Consider the following 26,251-nt stretch of genomic DNA (forward strand, 5'->3'; position numbering starts at 1 on the left):
CCCTCTACAGCACATAACAGACCATATCATTTTTGAAACACTTGTGTTCTGTAATCTTTATGAGGTTCTGGCTCGTCTCCATGCAGCATTCCTCCTGTGCATCTTTCATCAAGAACACCCAGTTGTGAAAAATGCCCTCTAGCTTTATGGATTCCTCTTTCATTTAATTTAATTATTTGAGGTTTTGCCTACATTGCATTGTTTCACCAGTTTCCTGTAAAGCGCTGCACAAACTGTAGCACCAGTAGAAATAATAGAGGCAGCAGTAGTAGCAACAGATAGATAGATAGATAGATAGATAGATAGATAGATAGATAGATAGATAGATAGATAGAAACTTTATTGATCCCAGAGGAAATTCAGGCATCCAGTATCTTATACAACATATCTCAACACCAATAAAATACCCTAGAATAAGAATAAGAATAAAAAATACAGGAACACAAAAAATAATAAACAAACAAAATAAATAAATACATAAATAACAAAAATACAAACACACCAGTGTAGTTATCGTCCAGCTGCCAGAGTATGCCAGTGGAGGTAGTGCAAATAGTGAAGTACTGGAAAATGTATAATAATAATAATAATAATAATAATAGAATTAATATGATAGAGTAATATACAGTATTATAGTAAGAACTGTATCAGGATGATAGATAATAGTGTAGAGTAATATAACAGAATCATATGATATTGATAATAACAGTATGAGATAGGATTCAAGATAAGATAATAAGATATATATAATAATAATGATATAGTAGTAATAGTATGTCAATATTAGTGATAATATACTAGTAAACTAGGAAAGTGCGTACATCACTGTGGTTCAGAAAAGAATATCTCCATTTACGTGTCTCAAAACTCACTTTAAAATATTTTTAGTCATTTGTTGTTTGCCATCGACTGGATCATATATTTTAAAGTAATCTTACAATCAGTATTTATCTTCTGATCTGTCTCAAATGGATTATTTTTATCTTCATTTATTCTTCATTTGTTTGTTTGTTTGTTTGTTTTGTAGCTATGCTAGTACAAGCACTAAGACTACACATCCCATAAACCCTCAACTCTCCTGTTTGCTACACTAGCAAGCTGATTCACCTTGTAACCATGGCGACCCTCAGTGCCATGCTCTGTTTTTGGTGGGAAATCCTTACAGGCAGGACACATCGAGGAATTTAGTTTTTGTGAGGGTGAGTCGTCCAGGGGAGCAGCTTTTTCCAAGTGACCCTCGTGGTGCACGAAGGGAGATGTATTTCATCAAAATGGACAACGAACAGGTGCATGAAAATATTACATTTTCAAAACCAGTGAAACAACAAAGAGCACAAACTGAAAAGTTTTTTTTTTTTCTGTTAGTGCTCATTCCATAATTCACTCCAGCTCTGTGGCATTTACTCGTCTAGTTTGGTTTGTTTGGCCCGGTGAGAGCAAAAAGCTACAGTTTGAACTTTTGTGGCACCAAATAACAGAACTGAGGTTTTATACGGAGTCAGATTTAGACATCTGATAGTTACTCATCCTCCATTTCTTCATGTGTCTTCATCCGGTTTGATCAACAGAGAAAGGTACATTTACAAAAAGCACAAACAAGTCCATAAAGTTACTGGGACTGGATGCCACTGATGCCACCAAAATCTCTAACCTGACAGGATGCCACGTTACTAAAACTGCCTACTAAACAAGTCCCTGTTGAGTTGTGTGACTTTTGTTTACAAGCCCTGCATGGCTCACACATAAGTAGGCAATACGAACCTAAACACCCTTTAGCACAAAATGCAGCGTAGCTGGGGCCAAAGAAAACAAACTGTAGATTTGCTGGCAGTCTAAAACTAAACACTGCCAGCTTATAGCAGGCTGCACGGGTCACCCGCTCTGATTTACTGTCTTTTATTTAGACATTCTCATCAGGCACTAGGCTAATTACTTCAGCCCATTAAATTGCAGGTATGCTAACCTGATGGCAGAGAAATGAGCAGACTGACTTCTCCCAATATGGCTGAACACAGATGTGTGTGCTCACATTTATTGTCAATAATAAAAACGTGAGTAGGTAAGAAAAGAAAAGAAAAAGCCCCCACATGCACACGTGGGTTAAGCAGCGTCAGTGCACATGTCAGTCAGGTGCATCAAGTGTGACATGAGGCTCCATGTGATCCACTTCATCAAACACTGTCATTCCCACCGCTGCCAGGGAGCATAACAGTACATATGTAGGAATGGAAACCTATTATAGCCTTCCCCATGGTACTGCCCCAGGCACACACACACACACACACACACACACACACACACACACACACACACACACACACACGTGCAACTGAATGCTGGAATCTGCCAGCCTCTGGGTTTGTGACAAGTTGACAAAGTTCGTTCTTCTGGGTGTTTTGTTTTTATGACATTAAATTCATTTTCATAATTTGCATATTTTGAAATCTTTATATTATTCATTTTTATTACCGGTCTATTATGCAAAAAACAATATAACGTATCTACATGGGCACCGATAGTGAGTAATCCTTATTCAAATAATTTTGTCATTTCGCTGTTTGCTAAATTGTTATACTGCAATGAAATTTTCAACATAGTCAGTTGTCATGATGGCAAATCTAGGAAAATAAGTGGAATTATCCTTTAAGTTGACACAAAATGCACACCGAATATGAATCCAGTCTTCAAGATTATTTGTTACAGGCAACAAGGGATGAAGGAACTCCTTTCTGATGACACACTCTCAAACCTAGATAAACACACACATAAGCATGCATGCATGCACACACACATTCATAAAGACGCACACAGACACAAATGCAGATTGCACACATGTATACATGTGCTTGAGAGCGCACACACATGAGAGAGTGTGTGAGTGATTGAGGGAGAGACAGAGATTGGAAAGCCAGCTGTGCAGCAGTAAAGCCTGCCAAGTCGAGTGCAGAACTAGCAAGCTGAAGGCAGATGATAACATGACAGATGAACTGGGTCCAGCTGACCTCCACATCTTCACTTTACAGGCACATGATGCTTTTATAATACTGCAAATACTCAGGTGGTGCTCTGCTAACTTTATTGACATTTATTTACCTATAAAAGGTCGACTACACCTGCTCTTCTCCAGTAATATCCTGCTCTGCACTCAGTTTTGTCTTTGTCTCGTCTCTGTTGGCAGAGGCTCAGCCGAGCCATGGCCTGTGTGGCTCCAAGCCACCAGCTCCATTGTTTTTAGAGCCTGATCAATTCAGTTTCCCAAGAAAAGCAATTGGGAGAAATAAAAGAATGAAACTGTCAATTGTCTGCTGATTGTCCTCCTTGTGTTCAAATCCTGCTGGTTAATCAATGGAGACACAATCCAAGCCAGACCATCTATCACAGCTGGACCCAGGAGGGCTGAGCAGAACAAGGAGTAAAGGCATAATGATTACATGGTTTAAATATTCCTTTCATGAGGAGGAATGAAGATGCATAAATAATTAATCAGTCTTGGTGTGTTTGGCCCGCACTTTTTCCCACCTAACAAGCTATGCCATTTTAAACATTTGCATAACTTAGCTCAATAACGATGCATAATTTTGACATTTAGCCTTGGTGTTTTCCATGTTAGACTCTACACAATAACTAGTGATATCTCAAACGCAAGTCCAGTCCAACAAATGGAAGTATAACCAAACATTTGAGCAGCATTGAAAGCATTATTGAGAATACAATGAGAATTAACTATTTTATAATTTCAGAGTCTCTTGTCTCAACATGAAAAAGGTTCTTTTCTGCCATTTTGACCTTATTCATAGATAAATAGAAGATAGAATAGGTGTTAATAAGCCCTGATTATGAACAGACAAATTAACTGATGATAATTACTAATGCACAAAGGTCCTGTGGTGCAACAAACTGTAAATTGTATCATACTTTCTGTCATCATTTGGGAACAACCAAAATGATTTGTGGAATCAGATGCAGCACTTCCATCTTGCAGATTCACCAAAACTCCAGACATTCATTCATTTAAGGGAATGTCTGATGTTTCGTTCTAACACTAACTTTGAGATCATAACATTATTGGAACATTTTGTCACTCATATTACAAACATTTTTTGAGAGGAAAAGAGCAAAATGAAGGATGCTGAGATGTGGAGTGGAGTGGGAAGAAAAGGGTGGGGAGAGAGTGGGAAGAATGTGCCCTGCTTAAGGTAATACTTCATCAGAGGAAGAGGATCTTTTACAAGCAGCTTGTGGAGACTGAGCCTCTAGAAGGAGGCTAGAGCTTTCAGGAGCCAGTCAGTCTATAGCAGTGGTAGACACAGATACAAGCTCAAGTCAAGGCTGAACATGCAAAGGCAGAGCAGAAAGAGAAGGAAGAAGGACCAATGAGCTTACAGCAATCCAAGGTGGATGCATCGTGCAGCGATAGTGAGGGCTGAAAAGATAATATCAACGGCTCTTGAGATAGTCATGAGTGCAAAGCTTACATAGATTGAAAATCTGAAAAGAGATTACCACTGAAGAGAAGCCCTCTGCAGGATGCAATTGATGAGCTCCAGACTGAGAGAGCCAATATGGAAAAGGAGAAGGAAGAGCTTAACAGGCTGAGCAGTTTAAAGAATCTTTATACTTGAAATGGCTGAACAACTCCCAGAGAAATGGCAGAGCACCTAATTATCATTATCCAGGACTTGTAAAGCAACAGAGAGACCATGACATTGCCTCTCAAAAGGCCTGGTCTGCCCAAGAAGCAGGTAGAAATGGCCAAAAAAAAAAAAAAAGGAACTCAGGCTGCAGGTGAGTCAGGCCTCCATCTCATACCTAAAGACTCAGTGAGAGTTAGGAAAAAAGATTGCATTTGATTAGCAAGGCAGCTATCTCAGAGTCAAATTAAGTTTTGCCAGGCTGTTACTGATGCAACTCAGGAACAACTTTTCTGACGGCCCAATAAGAGACAGAGAAAGACCCTCTCCTCATTGAGAAAGAGGAGGTGCTTGCTGCCCAGGATAACCACAAAGTCAATTTTTAATCCCCAACAGTAGTATGTTCTCTCAATCTCAAGAAGACATTGCTGTTTAGGTCTTGACTCGAGGCAAACAGAGAGTTGGCCGAGGGCCAGGCCACCCAGCATGTGAATGAGTAGAAAGGAGGCTAAAGATCATCTGGCCTCCAACCACATCCACTGGGATGAAGAGAGAGGCAATCTACTCTCACACCAACGGGAGGCCATGGTGGCCCACAAGTGGGTAGAAAATGACTCGCTGGAACTCATTAAAGACCACCAGCACACCATCCCTGGGCAAGAGGTCCAAGAGGCAGAGCTCCTCAAGGAAAAGTTGACAGAAAAGGGCAGCTTGAAGAATATTAAAACCGAGACCCTTTAACTCAAGTGGGAAGACGCCAATGAGCTTGATGGATGAGCTGGAGGCCAAGAGGAGAAGGCAGGTAGTGGAACTGAACCCAAAGACTCTGCTGCTGGAGGAGGAGAAAAGAGCAGGAGCACATCTTCACGTACATAGACACAGGATCTTTTGTTGCATTCAAGCTTTATATTATACATTTCTGTACAAGTTTCACTCATGACCTCAGTTTCTTTCTCCAGCAGCTGGCAAAGAAAAAGCAATGGATGTACAGCTGCATGCTTTGGCAGAAAACCCTGACATTGATCACTGACACTGGAGGAGTATAAACGCACCATTCCTGGCCAATAACTCATCCCACGTGGAACATAAAGCAAGCTGTGTCATTCCTACATTGCATATCTGTCCTCAGTAAAGATGCATGGTCTTGACATTTAGCCTGTGTTTGACATTAAGCCTGTAAACCTGTGTTTCCTTGGTTTCCAACATTTGCAACAATATCTAAAGAATGTAATCAGTAGTCTGTACCCACTGTTATTCAAAGAATAGACACCCTGCTTTTCTCCATTGAAGACTGACCTACACTTACGTCACAAATCTTTTTCAGGTATCTCTCATTTGTTATATACTTGGACATATTTTGCAAATAGCAAATTCTCTACTCGACCTCCATGTTGTTTCCAGTGGTTGATGCTGTGAGATTTGTAAAGCTACTGCAAAACTTCAATACAAAAGCCGAACCGCTTGCAATCCTAGCCTGTTAGCGGCACCCCATAAGTAAACATCTGTGTCATGTGGATCTTCTGAGGCCCATTGGACATATCAAACCAACAGATCATTTTGTTAAGGCTGTAAGGCTTTCATTTCCCCCGTGGTGTTTGTGATTTTATCACACAAATACACAGACAGACACAAAAGCCTCTGCTGGAGTCGAAAGATCTGACAAAGGCTATTTTGTAAGTCTTATCAATGCTACTTATGCAACATGCACACACACACACACACACACACACACAAACACTCAGAGGGAGAAGAAAGTGAAGGCTCAGTGTCTTCAATAAACAACACTAATACAAGAAACACAGAGGCAGGGAGACAGAGACTTATTTGAAACACTGAAGAAAAAAGAGACTTGTAGTCAATCAATTTGTACATACTCCTTATATTTCTGTTTTGTGTTTACAATAATGTTAGATGGACCTCATATGGGCACAATATCTCTTGTGTCTGTATGGCAAAAAAGACATAGGAAATGAAGAACCACACTCACTACTAATATGAGTACTTCCCATACTTCAGATTTATGTTATTCATTACACAAAGTAAAGACACAAAAATAACTACCCACCACTTTTCAAACTTAATTGCATTATTAAAAAAAAAAAAAAAAGCTATGGTCAAAATATAATGCTATTCTGAAATTTGATTGGCTGAAATTTACTCTTGCATTATGATTTAGGTATCATGTTTCATTCTCTAGTGAAATATCAAAGACGTTTATTTAAAATATCCAGCCACATTCTTGTCCTTCTGTGTATTACATTCTAACTCTTCTAATTCTGCTGTTGGCAGTCGAGTTGAATATTAGATCGTTGATTTAGATGATGACCGAGTCCTGAAAAGGAAAGTGAGCCAGGGGCAGGGCTTTCACACACACTCACACACACTCACACTCATTATCTGCTTTAATCTGAGGCTTCCATCGAAGCCAGTCACTGGATTTGGTTGCCAGAATCCAACAGATTTACACAGCAATAAACTAGCAGTCCCATGAGGAGGGGAAGACACTCCTGCTTACCTCTGACTTTTTAACTACAGCCATTTCACTTAAAAAGCAGATAAGTAAAAATTATCTACAGTACATCCAACAATTTAAAGGTGAATTAACCGTTTTGCGCCACCTGGCCTAAAGCTACAACCACTAGAATTTGAAACTTCATGACACTGTCATGCTGGCTGCTGCTTGCTCATGTTATGTACGCTGTAGTATGTGCAGCTAGATATGTGCAACTGAAATTGCTAAATATGTGTGACAAATACTATTGTTGCTGGCAAGGATTTTAGTCACAACTAGACTGAGCTAGCAAAGTAACAGCTTGGGCAACAGCTGTTGAGTTTATTAAAACTTGGAAAAAATAAGGCTAGTAATACATTTTGGCTAACAGACTACTTATCCCGAAAATAGCTAATGTACTGGAGGCCAGCTGAAAATGAATGAATCTCTTCTTCTTAGCAATATATTAGGTAAATGAGTGAATGATTATTGGATGGATCCATTGGATCACTGGATTATTGGAGAATTGTAGTAACTTTTAAATCAATAGCTGATGCTGCCCAGCTTTCTTTAGGCATTTTGGGACTGGACAGCATCTGGACTCATGGGACTATGACACACTTTGGACAAATGTGTGTTTTGTGTGGGACAATGACCATTTGTATCTGTGACTCATTGTGAATCACCAAGAAAAGGTGCAAGTTGCTTATATTATATTGAATTCAGTTATTTTCTATGTATCTAACAAAATAATTGTTGTAACCCCCTACAGTGTTTACTATGAATGTTTGAGGCAGGTGGCAGGCTGGTGTGGTGTGTGGTGCTACATGCACTCTGACAGCAGGAAGGACATCAGACGTGCCACTCAGGAGCTGTTTGTCCTTTCAAGAGTGTGGCATTTTGACAGATGAATAAAAATTCAGCATAGTTGCAGCACTCTCTGGTCAATGATCTCTGTCTTTTTCGGGGGGGAGGGGTTTGAATCAGGAATGAGTAATGAGTCCCCTCCACAACACAAAGCTGCTGCTGACTCAAAGGACTCCAGTTAGATGACAAAAAAACAGAAAAAAAAGGGCGATGAAGGACAAAACCCAGACTGAGGCTAAAAAGTCCAGGATATGTTTTCACTATCTGTCTGGTATCTCCACCTCAGCGCTCCAGTAATCCATGTATGAGTCTGTTCAGGAAAAAACAGACATTTTTGTTTGACAGCAAATAATGCCAAGCTGCCATGTTCCAATGCCTGACATCTGATTGCCTGATATCCCTCACTACCAATGATTTTAATACACAGAGCCTTTTCTGTTGGCTTGTCGGGAGGCGGGAGGAGCTGATGAACACACAATCAGCACACGCACACACATCACAGACGCTTTCAGAGATGCATATGACCCACTCCCTCGACTGGATATATCATGTGATGTGTGGTATATTGCTAGTGTAGCCTTGTTTCATATAAATTTTTGCTTTTATGCGCTTGGCTACAGTACTAATTTACCCCTTGGCATATTAAAGTTTATCTAATAAAATTGGTGTTTCAGCAGCCGTGACATAAAGCACACATGCACTGTGCTGTAAGGTAACGCGGCTGCAAATATGACAGAAACAAATCACAAGGAAATATGGATGCATGGACATGCAAATAGAGCTTTTTCACGGCAGCCATCTTGACATGAAAAAGGAGGTAAACGCAGGTTACTAATGGCATTAATGAAGGTTCTGTTCCATTTAAGTGTAGGAGAGTCTTTTCTTTTCAGGAGCCTGGATCTGTCCGACCTGAGTGGAACTGAACCTTCATTAATGTCATTAGAGAAACCCGTGTTAACCTGCTATTTCATGTCAAAGTGGCTGCTAAGGTCTATTCCCCCATTACAGTGGGAGGATACATTAAAGCTACAGTATGCAACTTTTACATATAAATAACCTAGTTACATTCAAGATAATGCCAAACGAGTAACACAGGTATTATTAAGCCTCTCATCAAATAAAACTCCCTGTATTTTGCATTCTCCCAGACATTCCCTCACTGGAGTGCGGCCGACGTTTAGTGACGTGTTTTACACCAGCAGCACTTCACAATGTCTACTTTTAGAATAGAAACGATAGCATGGCTAAATACCACAGCTGACAATTTCATGACTCAAAGGATTTTCTCCTCTTTTTCTTTGCATGAGAAGATTGTGACCTTGAAACCTAAATTCACTGCATTTCTGTCAAATATATGTGCTCAGCAGTGTTCAGCAAATGACAATAAATTACAAGAAAATTACAAGAAAATAAGCAAAAAATCTAAAATTACCTGAAAATTAGCAGTGATTAACTCAGATGCTGGATTTCTTCTGCTCTATCTATAATCACATTACTTAACAAGTGAGAGAATTACAGAAATAAATTAGATATCAGTTTGATATCAGTTTGATATGTGTTCAAAACAGTTGCAAAAACAATTTGAATTTAGTATTTAACATATCCTGTCCTTCTTATTGATACAGCATTATAGATCATCATCATTTATCGTTTTTATCCCAAAGCTTTTTTGCCTGTTTATGTGTTTGATGCTGAATTTGGAAATCTTGCGTGTCCTGCTCGCTGGGAGGGTAGGAGACGCGCCGCACATTTTGATGCTTCTTTGTTTTCCAACACACAACAACAACTTTCAGTCAGACTGCTGGTGGTCGTGGCACGGTGGAGGGTCTGTGTAGGGAAGATGAATACACAGGAACCGCGTCTTCTATAGGCAAGGCGAAGACGCACACACACACACACACACACACACACACACACACACACACATTCACACAGACTTAAACTCACATCGCCAGTATTTTTCCAGCTTTGATGCTAAGAGAGCAAGCTGAGGTGAAAATTTAATTGAAATTGAGAGACAGAGGGAGGGAGAGAGAGAGAGAGAAGAGATGAGTAATGATGGAAGAGGAAAAAGAGGGCAGAGACTGCATTCATACAGTATCCGCCACTGTGTGTGTGTGTGTGTGTGTGTGTGTGTGTGTGTGTGTGTGTGTGTGTTGCCTGAGGAGCAGTTGATGGATTTGCTGCTTGACTGCTCACACAGATTGGTGCCTGCTGTGATGGCAGCCTTGAACTGAAATTACACACTCTCTCTCTCTCTCACACACACACACACACACACACACACACATACACACACAGTGCATACACACACACACACACGCACACAGAAAGAGAGAGAGAGAGCTACACACAATTGCAATTTCTGTGTGTGTGTGTGAGTGTGTGAGAGCGAGAGAGACAGTCGGTGTTTGTGTGTGTTTTAAGTGCGGGGAGCGGCTGTGCTGCCTCACAGGAGGCCGTTTCAAAGGACTCTGGGAGGATGGATGAATAAACAGCCAATCAAAGCAGCACAGAAGATGAACCAACAATTGAGCCGGTTCAATACAGCGTGTGCATGTGTTTATTAACAGCCGTTTATTATACGTGTGTTATTGTGTCACAAGGCTTCACTGTCACTAAACGGGGACAAAGGTGGCTGGCTGCTCCTGTCATTGTTTTCACAGGTGAACAGCACAACCAGCACATTAATGTCTGTATCGGCTCAGTGATGAATTTAACCTCCTGAAGCCCACGCTGTCATTTCGTCACGGCATCACTGAGCTGCTGGCAGACTGCCTGCAGGTTCCACTCTCCAAAAACAAAACCCTACTCTGCCTGCTACTGTCAAAGAGGTTTTAATGAACGTAATTTGTGTTTAACCCTGTGACAGCTGAATGAAATTCCCTTTATTTCATTCAGAAATGATTTTAAAATTGTTATTTTGGTCTTTATGGATTGCATTTTTCTTCTCTTTTTCTTTCAGTATGTTTTTTTTTTTTTTTTCAAATTTGTTATATGTTAAATATTGTAAATCATTTTCATATTTGAAAAAAAAAAGTCTTCTTCATATTTATTTAGTTAGCATTTAGTCATTAATTCATTCATTTATCTGCCTGTCTATCTATCTATCTATCTATCTATCTAGAGGGCCAATAGCAGTGGATTAGTGTAATCACATGTTTTGATAGCCCTCTCAAAAGGTTGTTATATCACCTTACTTCATTATGAAAATGTTGTGGAAAATGTGAATTTATGAATGCAGAAGACTTGCAGTGGCCCAAAGATGCTTGGGGCAAAATTTCAAAGAAACAAAATTCAGCCTTGGATTGTAAGGGATGTAAACCAGATAATGTCAAATAGAAAAGCATATACCATGTATGCTAAGTACCTCTGCTCACAGTGTCCATCACTGTGCAAGGAGCGGTCATGATGTTGAGCCTACAGAGGGGTTCAGGGGCTCTGAGGGAGGCTGTGTTACATGGAGGTGAATGGAGGCGGTTGCAGAGTGGAGCGGAGCGGAGCACTCTGTACATGCAACTTTTAAGGCTATGAAAGATTCATGCATGCTAGTTTGTGTTTACTAAGGACTAACACTGTGTGCCCAACTACATGGAAGTCAAGGGAGTGTAAATCTAGATGTTATGACCTTCTGTGGGGTAAAAATAAATTATTAATAACATATTAAGGATTAATTACAATATGTAACAAATCTATCTATCTATCTATCTCCAGTGGAGCGTCCGGGAGCAGCAGCGAATCAGAGAGCAGCTCAGAGTCGGACACAGACGAATCAGAGAGCAGCTCTAGTGACAGCGAGTATAACCCGGCCTCCCGCACCAACACTCCAGAGGTATCGTATAAATTGTGTGTATTTGTGTGTGCGTGTTATTTGTGCATGCTGGGAATGGATCGTGTGTGTGTGTGCATGTGTAAATCAACCCGTCAGTGGTTCATTTTTATCTAAATGAGATGCGCAGTTGCATAAAAACTAAAATTATGTTTATTGTCTAAGCACAACAGTAGTACACTGTTGAAAACAAGAGGCAGATAAGATTTTTGGAGGTTGAGTTAAGTATGTATACTTTACATTACTACCAATTTTTTTCAAAGAATGAGAATGAGAATTTAAAAATAAATAAATAAATAAATAAATAAATTCCCTACTTGGTAATTATCCAGACTGTCTATCACAACTTTCTAGAGCAAGACAAAGCCAAATACAAATCCTCCTTTTCACGAAACCCATGTTCGCTGATCATTTATCTCCTGGATTTGATTTTCCAACAATTTGGCGCCTGAATGCAACACATTTTGGCAGCCGGCTTTGAAGTCCTGGATGTCTAAGCTTCCCAGCAGCGTGTGAATGCACCAGAAGACGTGCACACTTCTCAAATCAATGCAGGCATTAAACTAACACGATGATAAAGTAACTGACAAAACAAGAGCCGGACAGGATGGTAACTGTGATGGATTACGTATCTCGAGCAACTTTCAGGCCTCCGCAAGCTGATTTTCACGCTGCACTGAAATGAATGGAAACAAATGGCTACCTTTCACGTCTGAAAAACACATTCAAACATCAAAAACAGTATTTATACTTTGGAAAATGGTTGATAGTAATGTAAAGTATATATGAAGAAAAATCAGCTAAAACACACAAATGGCTCATTAAGGTGTTTCTTTCATTACCTTCAAGCTGAACGCTGACAACACTTCGTTTGTTCACTGAAAAATAAATTGTAAAAAGTACTGCAAAAAGAGATTCTAGAGAAAATCCTGTTAATTTTCTGTCACTGGCAGAAAAGCATGTCCACATATGTTGGAGTCACAGCACTTGGAACAAGAAGAGATATATTTTTCTTAGCATCAGGCGAGATGAATTTCTTCAGTACACAACAAAAGCGCACGTGTGCCATGCATATTTCTAAACCCAGGTTGGAGACACCTATCATCAGAGGAGTCATGCATGGCTTTCTTTGCGCCAAGCGTCAAAATCTCATTTTCCCCTGTTTCTTTTTTTTGCAAAAGGCAGAGGTAAGGTTTTTTTTTTTTTCTCCCTGTCGCTAAAATCCCACAGGAGGCCAAGTAAACAACCTTTCAACAAGTGATGGTAAAGCATGTTGCTAATATAATGTCAAGGATGTCTCCGGCTCTGACAAGTGTCTCCAATTTCTGTTTACATTTCCTGAAGTGACAAATGCACTTTCATTGCCTTTTTTTATTTTCTCTAACTGGTTCACCATCACTCACCATGTGCAGTACGCTGGCCCATGTGTGTGTGTGTGTGTGTGTGTGTGTGTGCTGGTACAGTATAAATGGTCTCTTTGTTCCCGCAGTTTCTGGGTGGTTTGTTAAAGTCGTAAAACTCCACAGCAGAAAACTGAATTGTCACATTATTATAATGGCTCGACGCTGACTGGTTTCATGGAGTTAGTCAGACACATGAGAGAGAGAGAGAAGCTCAGAGAAGGAAGAAAAAAGATGAAAAGACCAGTCATCTCTCTGGAGCTTTCAGTCTGAACGTCCTGCCTCCAAACATACATGATGCATCGTGAGTCACACACACGTAAAAACAAGCCACATCACGGTAATGAGCGGCGCACGGTAACATTTTGTGCAGCAGAGTGTAAATGAATGGCTGATTGCCAATTTATTGCACATTTAAGATTTCATAACGGTTATCTGTGTGTGGGGAAGAGAGAGAGATTGAGAGTGAGTGAGTGAGCATGTGTCTGTGTGTGTGTGTCTGTGTATGTGTGTGCGTGTTGTGTGTGTTTGAAGGAGTGTGTTTGTGACACTGAGTGAGTGAGGGAAGGAGGAAATGGGTGATCAAGTGGGCGGTTGTTAATAATTGCAGTGCTTGCGCTGTTTAGTGCAATAAAATTGAAATTATATGTTTTTTTCAGTATTTGCTGGTAATTGTTAATTTTGCTAAAGCAATCATCTATTGCAAAATAACTATTTTCTGGTGTTATAAAGGATAAATGGAGCTGCTTTCCCGTCTTCCTGAAAAGCATTTGCTAAGAGACAAGTATAGACACCTGTGGTCTGTCAAAAAAGATAAGCATTTAATTGATTTATGACTGCAAGAAAAATACTTTTGATGTTGACTTCCCCATAAGAGGCAGTAAAAGTAAGCAAAACAACTTACATTTCCTTCGAGTTTTTGAGTGATATATATTATGAGATGTTGTGTGACAGATAAGAGGATTTATTTGGTAGTTTTATACAACTCCTCTGTTCTTTCTCTTTTCTCTCCTTTTCATTGTTTCCTTCTCCCCTTCCCTCCTCCACCACTCATCGCACTCAAACCCTCTACCAAAGCCGGAGCCTCCCTCCACCAACAAGTGGCAGCTGGACAGCTGGTTGAACAAAGTCCAGGCTCAGACCAAACCCCTGGTGCCCCCACAGCAAGAGCATCATGACACAGGTGGGCACACACACTGTATGTATCGTAAAGGGAAAGTCAATGCCAGTGTGTCTATCGGTTAAACTCCACGGGGATTGAACTTCAGTGCAATTTACAGTAAAGTGTGTATATTTACATAGTTCGGAGTGCAGGTAAAAGCTTGTTATAAATGGGACAAATATTTACAAAAATGAAATTCACTGGTTAACCCTGCGGCCCAGGCTCTGTCACCCAGGGTCCGGAGACTTTCTCCCCAGGCAGCGAGGCGCCAGGAGTGGGTGTGGCTGCCAAGACCAAGCCCTGCGGAGCCACCAGCACCCCCATAACACCTGCACAGCCCGCCGAGCACAAGGACACCAGGGGAGCCTTCTGGTATGAGCTGTGTAGAACAAATAAACAAAAAGCACTGGTGCAGTTCAAATTTCACCGTTTGATAGATGAATGAATGAGTGAATAAATGAATGGATGGATGATGGCTAAACAGACAGATTAGAGTGAAAACTGACTGACTGAAGGGGCTTTTCTGTCTAAATCTTTGCCTCCAACCATCAAAAAAAAAAAAAAAAAAAAAATCAATTTTTATTCTCCACAGTCCCGGCAGAGAGAAGGCCAAGGCCAAGCTGAGCCAGAAGGCCTCAGCGGAGGGACAGAGGTCAAAGATGAGGCTGTCGCCAGGGTTGTTGTCAGGGTCAGAGGTCACGACCCTGAGGAGGAATACAACAGGGAAGAAGCAGCCCAGACGGACAGACAGGTCAAACAGTCTGGAGGATAATCCGAACCAGACATGGAACAAAGCAAACCAGCACAGGTGAGGAGGCATGAAAGAAAGAAAGAAAGAAACAAACAAACAAGTTAGTATTCAGCTGAGGTGTAAATGAGTTTTTTTTTTAAAAGGTTTTGAATCACTGCAAACACGAGAGGTCCTTGATCACACAGTCAGCTGTGCACAAACAGTATTAGGCTCGCAGATCCACTAGTATGTGAGAGTGGCTGCAGACAGACACACACGACCAAATGCATGATACCCTCCCAGCTACTGAGTGGCAGGGATAACAAATAAAAAGGGAAAAAATTGGGGAAAAGGCAGATACAAAGAAAACAAATGAGGGAAGCATGGAGGCTGAATGAATTAAGTGACATCTGAGGAAAAAGCAAGGGCGGGTGAAGCCACCGAGACAGAAAAGCAGGTCCTATAATCCAGTAAACGGCTTGTTGTCAAACCACTTGGCCGCTCCACCCTTGACCAAGTGGCCACTTAACTTGAGCATTTCAAAGTAGTACCTCCTTTGCATTTTGGGTAAACTGAATGTGATTTCCATCAGTCATTTGGCAGCATCCCAAAACCTCATTTGACTCTGCTAAACAACAGTGCTGCGCTCTGTGGGGCGTTGCTAGGTTACAGAGCTGAGACCGTCCCACATTAACTCAGCAGTGTTTGGGTTCATTATTCAAAAAAGTAAGACCTTCCTCATTACTCAGTATTCATTTCAAAAGTAATATTACTCATTACCGGTCAGTGTTCTTGTCGTCCTTTTGATCAGTGACATTAAAGTGGTGGGAACATTTGCAGCCAGAGGAAGTCGGCTTTTCTATACCGTTTCTCATCTAAACTGGCTCAGCCGGAAACCGAAACTAATTAGGATGTGGCTGCAATACAGTTACTATTTGATCATTCAGCCTCTGTCTGGTATAAGAGGGGGGTGAAAACAAAATTTGCAAATTTCTTATTGATTAGTTAGTTAGTTAGTACATTTATTGTCCCCTTAGGGAAAATCTTTTCCATAATCAGCACAGGGTAAAAGCACAATGACTGAGGAAAGCACAGCAGAGAATAATGATTCATGAAGGTGTTGGGCAGCTGGGTAAAAAAACAGAGGTGTGTTAATTGTATATGTGGCAATATAACTACAATTAATTGATATTCGGTCAAAGAGAACTAACTTAACTTCCTTTTGCCCCTTTTTTCTCCCTCATCACCTCTTTCTTAATCTTTGTGTATCCAAGGATTCAAGGATTCTTTATTGTCATACCAACAACACATACATGCACATGAGGAGGTACGAAATTAAGCACTGAATCCCGGTCAAGCCGAGAACAATACAAGAAGTAAACACAAATACAAAGAAGTAAACACAAATTGAATCTAAAAATATAGCGTAAAAATGTGCGATAAATAGTAATCCAAAGAAATGTGTGTGCTCTTTCTTCAGTCCTTAAATATTTTTACATTGTTTGTGTTTTATTTTTTTCAAAATTACACACATTCACTCTGGGAACTCCATCATCCGCCACTGTGTCCACTGTAAAGCTCCACTGCAGCAGCTGTGGGTTCACTGACTTGGTCTCTCCATGCCTTTAAATCCTGCTGATTTGTATTTGTGACTCTGCTTTATCCCTCCAGCCCTGCAGCTCGGGACAAGGACCTGTTGCCTCCCCCCTCCCTGGAGCATCCGAACCCCCCCAGGCAACGCACCAAACCCCCCAGCGGGAAAACAGCCCCCAGGAAAGAGCCTCGTGGTGCTGCCAACGCTAACAACACAGTCACTAACCCTTCATCGATACAACAAACCCCTATGACAATCCCTGCTGTGAGTGTAAACCAGGTGAGTGATTGGAGGTTTGGTCGGGGGGCCAGCAGAGTTCAGGTTAAAAACAATCACAGCTCAACTTCAGTGAACATGAAGAAACTGTGTTTACTGAATCAGTTGGAAAAGACAATCATGGCATTTTAATGATCAAGGTGCTTCAAGGAGCATTTTAAAAATCACTACATTATGGTGAAATTTAGAGTGATTATTTTGTATAATTACTGTAAACAAATGGCAGCATGGTTGAGATGACTGGCCTCTACCTCATGTCACATTTCCCAGAAACCCACCAAATCCAGCTGACTGACAATGTGAAATCTAGTTTGTTTAGATACTATTGTCTCCGGATCAGTGTGTTAATTCTCATGACTTATTAATGTTGAAATGGTTCGCATGCCGCAGCACATTAAAAGGTAGTCCACTTCCTAATTTGGATGAAGTGAACTGAGTGTAACCCCGATGGCTGGCTGTTCCTGTGTCTGTGTGCGCCTGCAGAAGAGATTTATCCTGAACCGAGATATCCAGCCTTTGAAAAATCCTTTGCTTTTAAATGCAGGCCGGCTGGTTTATTTTGGCGCTGGAAGTATTCTACAGTACAAATTATTTGTCTCTGGGTTTCTTAGAGCTTACAATAAACCCAGCTTTATGGTTGGGTGGGAAGCCTTAAAAACAGGCAAGGTAAAAAATAAAAAAAAAAAAAGAAAGAAAAGAAAAAAGAAAAAAGAAAAAAAGAAAAAGGTCATTTCCAAGAGCTTCAAAGCCTACGGTCTTCATCTGATGGGGATGGATTTCAGTTCCAAGGCAAAATAAACAGTTTTGTTTTCCAGCAATCCCATATTCATCCAAATGAGAGTTTCTGGTGGAAAGAGGACATTAGCTGAGTAAAATACACAACGGGAATACAGGCCTTCTACCCAAAGCAAGCACATTAGGGGAGTTTCCTTTCCGCAGTGTGCATCTGGAATATGACAAAATACTCGAGTCCAAGTCCTCCACGCATGTTAGATAACCACTGTCCATGTATCCCATAATAATCTGTTCATCCTCATAGTCTCTGGGTGATTTGCTGAAGTCATAAAACTTGACAGCATAAAAAATTCATTATTACATGACTATTATGGCTCAACTCTGACTGGTGTTATAGAAACAGAGAGACAGGCAAACAGGCAAAGAGAGAGAAGGGAATCATTGTGTTATCCTTTAATGAGCTGACGTTTAATGGTTTATGAAAATTATGTGGTTTCAAGTAGAAAGAAAGAAAGAAAGAAAGAAAGAAAGAAAGAAAGAAAGAAAGAAAGAAAGAAAGAAGGAGCTGAATTATCACTTAAATCATTTCCCCACTTAACTCTGAGTGACTTTATGTACCCAGACAGAGAGAGAAGGACAGAAAGAATATAAAGGGACTATAAAATATTAAACTGTTTCTATTCAGTCAGTAATAAAGAAAAAAAGAAAATTGGAGCTCTTTGCATTTCAAAATAATTCTTTTTTATTCCTAACTAATTCATGTCAAAACATCAATAGTGAAGAAGATCAGTGTTGCAGTTGTTGGCTGTCAAAATCATGCTCTGAAATCCCTCCTGTGTCCCTGCAATTTAAGGCATGCTTGCTATTGAAGCGCCGTACACTCAGGAACAGCGATATAAAAACCTGCAAAAGCAGTTTAGGGTCACAAGAAGGTGAATCTTGACATTGTGTGTCCCCAGAGAAAACATGAGAAAAGCACTGAGGTCGGGCCTACATGTCAGAGAGATCAATAGATATGCCTCATCCTCAGAGGAACAAAATAACCAAACGTCACCGTCGACTCACGCTCCAGGCTGGAGTTCGGTTCTGTTTTGGATGATGTGCCGTGTTTTGATCTTTGCTGATCTCTGTGACAGGGGTGCCTCACATCATTATATTAATAGGGGGGAAAAATTAATAGGAAAATTAATAGGAAAAAACATCAGCTTAGAGGAAACTTGTATTGCCAAGAAGTCAGCTCTTCAGGCACTTAGAAATATTAGCTTGGATTTCCTGCAGACACCCATGTGTGTTTTCTGTTTTAAAATCCATTTAGATAGTTATGCTTGGTCCCAGTGTCATGACACATTTTCTCCTGAGCAACGCCAACTCTGTCAAAGCACGCAGCCTAAAATGTGAGTGATCAGCCTGACCTCCTCTACCCTTGTCACTGGCAGCTTGAGGTTTATCCATCTGGACATCTGGCTCATAGAGCCAAACATTAATTCATTCCTATGTCCAAATAATTATCAGCAGAGGAGTATGGAAGAATATTAGGGCCACAAAAAAAGAAATGTGTCCTGAGATTAATGTCAAAAAATCAAGCGAATTCTGAATTTAGTCTCACAGCTCTTTTTTTTTTCTTTTCTCAGAATTCCAAGATGAATCTTAAGAACTCAATTTGTGTGTGTGTGTGTGTGTGTGTGTGTGTGTGTGTGTGTATAATGGTTTTATAAGGAAGAATTCTACGACAAAATATTATCTCCCTTTACAGGGAGAAAAGAAATTATGGAGCTGGGGGAGAGGGGTAATATTCAAAGAAGAAAAAATTAGAATTTCCAAAATTAAAGTCATAAATTTCCAAGATAAAAAGAACTGGATATTTTTTAAATTAAAGCAGTGAATTTCTGGTGAAAATTCACAAATTTATGAGAAAAATTGAAAATTCTGAGATTAAAAACTGATAAATTTGCGAAGTACAAATTTACTGGACAGAAGATAACATCATAACTTCATTCACTGTGGGCGCACATTTTACAACTCTACACACAGCAAAATTTACTGTTTTGTTGTTCTCTATCTGTATAACAGCAGTTACTTAGCGCCACCCACTGGCCAGGGTAGGATTAGCTTTCAGAGCACATCATTCGAAAGATTTGAATTTGCTGAGGTCGTCAGTTGCAGGTGTGATGCACGGCAAGGCTTTAAAGGCTGAACCAGCCTTTAAAGAGAAAGAATGTGCTTCCTTGACAAAAAAGTAAAAGAAAAACAATTTTTTTATGAGTCTTGTTTCTCATAAGTGTGTAACCTCAGAATTTCTCAAAGTTTTTTCTCATTAATTTTTTTTTTTTTTACCTTTTTTTTTTACCTTTTTTTTTTTTTTTTTACCTTAATCTCAAATTTCTAAAAAAAAATCTGAATCTCAGAATTCTGGGATTAATGCCATACCAACAATAATCATAAGGATTGTGATCTTTTTTCAGAATTTTGAGATAAAGTAAGAGTTCTGGCTTTAATGTCACAATTATGACATGAATCTCAAAATTCTGATTTTACTCTCATAATTCTGAGATTAATTTCAGCACTTGTTTTATTGTTATTAGTGTTGTTGTTGTTGTGTGGACCTAATATTCTTCTGTACATGGTAAATCATTACAGAAAAATAAAAAATCTTTTCCAGCCAAATCCACATTGATAACAAGGCTACTGGTAAAGTTTTTAACTGTGCTGTGCCTCTGTGTGACACTGTGGCCTTAGTGTGAGATAAATTCTTCCTTTGAGACAATTAAGTCATCCTAAACCTTATGTAGTCCAGGAAGGGCCTAATGTAGTCATTAATATATCATTATGCTATTTGGGGCCACGGGGAGAATCGGGGCTGCTGTCAGGGTTCGGTGCTATGCTTAACCCACATTACTCTGTCCCTGTTTCTTTTGTCTTTAAAACAGGATAAAAGGAAGCACCGCGGCCCGAGCAGCAGAATCACACCCAAGTCCCGAGAATTCATCGAAACGGATTCCTCCTCTTCCTCGTCGGAATGCCAGTCGGATTCAGAGGAAGCCATCAAAATTCCAGTTCTGCCACCTCAGACGACACGCGCCGCCATGAACACGCAAACCCTGTCCAACACACACATACACACACCCCTTCTCCCGTGCCTTGGCTCCACTAGCAGTATGGGGAGTCTCGGGACATTTGGAGGCAAGGGCCTTCGAGTCAAAGACAGTAGCAGTGTGAACACGAACGGTAGCAGCAACAGTAGCATCAGCAGTGGAAGTAACGGCAGCAGTGGTAGCTGTACCTCCCTAAGCATCCCCAATCTAAGCGGCTCGTTTGGTACTTCGGTTCCTGACCCTGGAGGGTTAGCGGGACAGTGTAAGGACTTGGAATCCCTGTCCCCACCTTCCAACCTGGGACACGAGCTGCCTCTCTCACCCCTAAGGGAATACCAAGAGATCCAGAGCTTATGGGTCAAAATTGAGCTGAGTTTGCTCAGCAGGGTGCCTGGGCAGGGCCTGGGGGAAAGATCCAAAGGAGAGATCGGGGAAAGGGACGGGGGTGAAGGGCTGGGGGAGAGGGACAGAGAGAGACAGGGCGAGAGAGAGAGAATCGGGACGGCGGAGAGGGAAAGGCCAAGGCAGGAAGAGAGAGAGTGGCCAGGGCTGAGGGAGAGAGAGAAGTTAGCCAAAGGGGAGAGGGAGAGACAGGAAGAAGAAAGCGAGAGGGCGGGGCAGGAGAGAGAGAGGCAAGGCGACCGGGACAGGTTAACGGAAAGAGAGAGGCAGACGGACAGAGATGACAGAGAAAGATTCGGACTCGGGGAGAGGGACAGGACGATGGTGAGGGACAGGGAGAAGGCAAGCCAAGGTCTCGGGACCTCGGACCACCCGGCCATGCAAGAGCAGAGTAATCCAAGGCTGGCCGGCAGGACGGAGAGAGGCGAGAATGGAGGCAAACACAGGAGGCAGACAGCAGGGAACATGGCGGTCCCGGCCGAAAAACACACCAGCAAGAACAAAAGGAAACACAAGGTAAGGACTTCCTCTTCCCTGCTCTAATCCATTTCTCTTTCTCTTTGAGTGTACATTTCTTTTTCACATGTGCACTCTGTGTTTTTTCATGTCTGAATTGCATGCGCTCTCTCTCTCTCTCTTGCTGTGTGTTTTCTGTATCCTCAGCCGGACCACAGTGAATCGTCCGTCAACAGCAATAAGAAGTTGCGATTGGACAAAGACTGTCAGCTCCTCCCGCCCTGCATCTCTCCAATACACACCCACAAGAACAGCTCCACAGAGTAAGTACTAACATATAGCCTGTCTCAGAAACTCAAGAATTTTTTTGAGGAACCAGAAACCCTTAACCCGGCTTCCACCAGAGGAACCAGTCCCACAAAACTGCGGTACTGCTTCTCTGAGTTTCTGTGGGTGTTTCTGCACTAAACATCCCCGATTGGTTAAATGTATGACGCAAGCAGCAAGAAAGTATCAACGATCAAACACAAAGACTGTACGCAATGTGAATTATTAAAAGAGCATACTATCAAGAGTTTGTTCAGTTGGTATTTGAGAGAAAAATTGACCATTCATCTCTGCAGCTGCAGCCCGCATCACATTGCTTTTCTGACATCCTCAATCTAATTTTTGACCACAAACACACAAGGGTCCTGGCTTTGCCACAGAACACTCATCCGATTTTTGGTGGAAAGGAGGTGCTACACAAAAGTAGTCCAACAAAGTAAACAGAAATTGGAGATACTCATTACAGCATGAAATATGCCCAATATTGTGCTGGTAAAAGAAAATACCACCCAGAATCTACCAAACATTGTTATAGCTACGGGTGATCATTGTAAATTACCTTTGTGCATCTATTTTATTGTTTGGTGGTGCATATTTCTTATTACTGTGGATACCTGACCAGATGTAGATGGCACAGCATCACACTGAAGTATTTCTAGTGCAACTGCAATGCAGCTTAATGGGAGAAATATTTTAAACAATCTAAAACAGAAAACATCAAGTTTTAGTGTCAGTGTATCAGAATCAAAATGCAAGAGCTCCTTATAGAAATGGCCACAAATACCAGTTTCTCCACCCACAGAGGCCTCAATAGACTAGGATGCAGTGCAGCCATGACTCTAGGGCACGACTCTAATTTTTCTGGAAAATTATTCTGGGAGTAAAAGTCACAAACTGAAGCAGAAATAGACAAGGAGGATGGTGAGAGAGGGGGTGCACCAAAAAGTCAAGACTGATGATTGAGGTCTTCCTTTTAACTTTATAACCATTGGTGAATAATCAGTAAATATGCTCATCCAATGCACTTTCAACAGACAGTTCCCTCACTCTCACAAACAAGGGAAGGTGGAAAATGAGATTTTGACAATTTGTTTGAAAAATAATGGAATGCCATGCAATGTTCAAGTGATTAAAGTCAGACTATGTCTAAATGATACAGAGATATGGAAGTAAGACACTGACACTTGCTGCAGATCAGAAAATCAAATCTCTCTATCTGACTTTATCAATAATTTGAATATTTTCAACTGATTCCAACAAACTGGAAATGGCCCAAGTTTGCACCCCTTTCCCTGATTCCCATGCTGAACACCAGGACCTCCTTTGGCCGGGACGGGGACTGGTAGACGTTGTCAGACATGTTATTTGGAGATGGAGATTTTGGAGAATATTTTCAGAGGGGCTTAAACACTTTAACGTGGTGATGAAGTCGCGGGAGACAGGATTTAAATTTACACTGTGACCCAGGAATGACAAGCCATGAATTTCAGCTTTCCATTTGAATTATTAACAACAGACTAAGCTGGCTGTCTCTATAAATAAGCCTCATCATGACAACTACAGAGGAAATATTTTTACAGCATCTCCACTTCATTTGACAGTATACAGCGGCGGGAGTCAGGAAACGATGGAGGGGAAAGAGAGGTTGTGGCCTGGATTTGAACCCGTCACATTGTGTGGTACACAAAAATGTCCCGTTATCATCTGGCCTCTGTTCAGCCTGAGGAAATTAGGAGCCTCGTTATGAAAGCTGTAAACTGGATGATGTGTCAGTTCCCTACAAGGCAGGATACAATGTGTTTTTAAAGGAGCATTACATAACGCACGATGAGCTCTGTTGGCGACAAATAGGCACTGCAATAAAATTGATTGAACTTGTCTCCTCTTACATAAATACATTCCCACTTCCCTTTATTACACTGAACTATGGTGACCTGTAATTGACAGAAATAATGAAGTTACATTTTCACAGTAGAGAGGAGTAAGGGCTTACTTGTACTTATGCGCCGGATATTTTCAATCGATATTTTTCAACAAAAACATAGACTGTTGTTGCGCAATGCCTGCATTTATACACGATGCACACAGCGTGGTCTGTCCTTTCCATGGTAACAAGTTGCAAATTAAATTAATTGGCAAAGCTCCTCATAAACTCACTGGTCCCACAGATTCTCCCATTAGTGTTTGCATTCCAATACGCTGATGTTCAAAGTGTCGGAGATGTTGTGCCAAGAGTTTGCTGCCATTTGGACGTTTCTGTGTTCTTGCTCTTATTGCTCCTTATTATTCTTCCTTTGGCAGCCAGACTTTCCTTTGAAGACTTTTTCCTCGGCCGCCATCTTGACATGAAAAAGCAGGTAAACACAGGTGTTACGAATAACATTCATCAAGGTTCTGTTACGTTTAATTGCGCCGGTCGATCCAGTGAGCCAACATGAACAACATCAGGACTCTGGCTCTGTTGGACCGGAGTGGAACAGAACTTAAATCAGTGTCATCAGTAACACCTGTATTCGCCTGCTATTTCATGTCAAAATGGCAGCTGTGGAAAAGGTCCATTCTTTCCATGTTGTTGATGCAGTTATTTTTATTTATTTTTTATTTCTTGCCAGCCATTTATAGAAGTGTAGAAGCATCTCCTTGGCAACTTATGTCCAATCACACTTTGCAACAGTCCTGACAGTGTTTGCAACTATCCAGATTCTACATGACACTTTTTTTTTTTTAATCAAAAGTGCATCATTCATGTTGAGAGACTGTTGAGAGTGTCGAGCAACAAAGTATAAATAAGCCTCAAGGGACCTAATTGGACCAGGCATCCAAAAAAAGGGGGGTTTTCATTGATTTTTGGCTAGAGAATGAGAAATTGTGGCTTGAGTATTTAGCCTATGTCGCTGAAATATCTTGTGATATTGCTGAGGAGTTGAAAAAGGGAGTAGGTGTGTGTGTGCGTGTGTGTGTGTGTGTTTGTTCCAAAACAGAGTGGAGAAAAAGGGAGTTTGGAAAGCTAACACCTGGGCAAGTAATCACTGAGTCAATGGAGATGTATTATGGCAGATATATTTGGCAGATATACTATGGTCATTCTGTGTTATGGGGCAGTAAAAGTGTTACTTATTTCCCCTTTAATAACTGGGAGAGTTCACACACATAATTGATGGATGCACACACCAGCATTCGCTTATGAGAGCACACAGACACACGCGTGTATGAGGAAGCATGCACCTGATCATGGTCACGCACGGGCTCGCACACACACACACACACACACACACACACACACACACACACACTACAGCAGCTAATTAGTCTTTGTCTCTCTGGTTTTGTGTATTATCACTAATGTCGGGGCCTGGGGCGGTGTTCTGCGAGCTCAGCACTTTCTCGCCACATCAAACCCCCAGAGTTTCCAGGGAGAGCAAAACAGAAAAATATTGTCTGTTGTGTTGCAAACAATATGAATCACAAGAGCTACAGTAAGGCAGCGGAGGGGATAATATCCGATGTTCTGGCTAGAGAGGAAGAATATATAACAAATCTGAAAGGAAAATATCATTCAGTAACCGCAAGCTAAATGAGAAATGTTGGATATTTTCAGCAGTGAGATGATTTTGCCCAAGCAAGGGAGCCTGTTACTTTTAGATACTGGATTTCTGTTTCAGTAGGAGACATATTGACTTTGTTTTTGCCCTGCTGGCAGGAAGGGACTAAGCATGTGCATGCACATGTGTCCTTCTGTCCATCTGGCCCTTCACTGCAAGGCAACATAACATGTAACATCCACAAAATGGGACAAAATCAAATTAGTGTTTTGCCATGGTATTTGGTGAGTACGTTCAAGCTCTTCAAAGGGAGATTCCTCTTCATTGTGGTGACCTTAAAATGTATCGGGCAGATTTCCATGAAATTCGATGAGCACAGCATGCAGTATGTCAGTTTTGGTGTCACCGTGACCTTTCCACTAGCACCACCATTAGGCCAAAATGTCAAATTGATATTTTAAAGTCTCTTGCCATGAATTGTGGAAAGGACATTCATGCTACCCATAGGATGAACCCTATCAGCTTTGGTGACCTTTTCCTCTAGTGCCACCCTCTGGCCAAACATTTGACTCAGTTGAATATACAGTGGTCCCTCGTTTATCGCGGGAGTTACGTTCTAAAAATAACCCGCAATAGGTGAAATCCGCGAAGTAGTCAACTTTATTTTTTACAATTATTATAGATGTTTTAAGGCCCCTCACTACACACTTTACACAC

General features: G+C 41.0%; 1 protein-coding gene across 1 annotated transcript in view; it reads left to right on the forward strand.

The window, feature by feature from the left end:
• LOC115366287 (AF4/FMR2 family member 2-like) overlaps positions 1-26,251 on the forward strand; it is a 65,341-nt gene that overhangs the window by 26,264 nt on the left and 12,826 nt on the right. The window contains exons 7-14 of the mRNA XM_030061642.1: positions 11,704-11,821; positions 14,296-14,401; positions 14,602-14,752; positions 14,973-15,188; positions 16,782-16,983; positions 20,643-21,331; positions 21,437-21,725; positions 21,873-21,988. Of these exons, the coding sequence (XP_029917502.1) occupies positions 11,704-11,821; positions 14,296-14,401; positions 14,602-14,752; positions 14,973-15,188; positions 16,782-16,983; positions 20,643-21,331; positions 21,437-21,725; positions 21,873-21,988 (1,887 nt within the window). The remainder of the gene's footprint in view (positions 1-11,703; positions 11,822-14,295; positions 14,402-14,601; positions 14,753-14,972; positions 15,189-16,781; positions 16,984-20,642; positions 21,332-21,436; positions 21,726-21,872; positions 21,989-26,251) is intronic.

Source organism: Myripristis murdjan, chromosome 10 (assembly GCF_902150065.1).
Source record: "Myripristis murdjan chromosome 10, fMyrMur1.1, whole genome shotgun sequence".
NCBI lineage: Eukaryota > Metazoa > Chordata > Actinopteri > Holocentriformes > Holocentridae > Myripristis > Myripristis murdjan.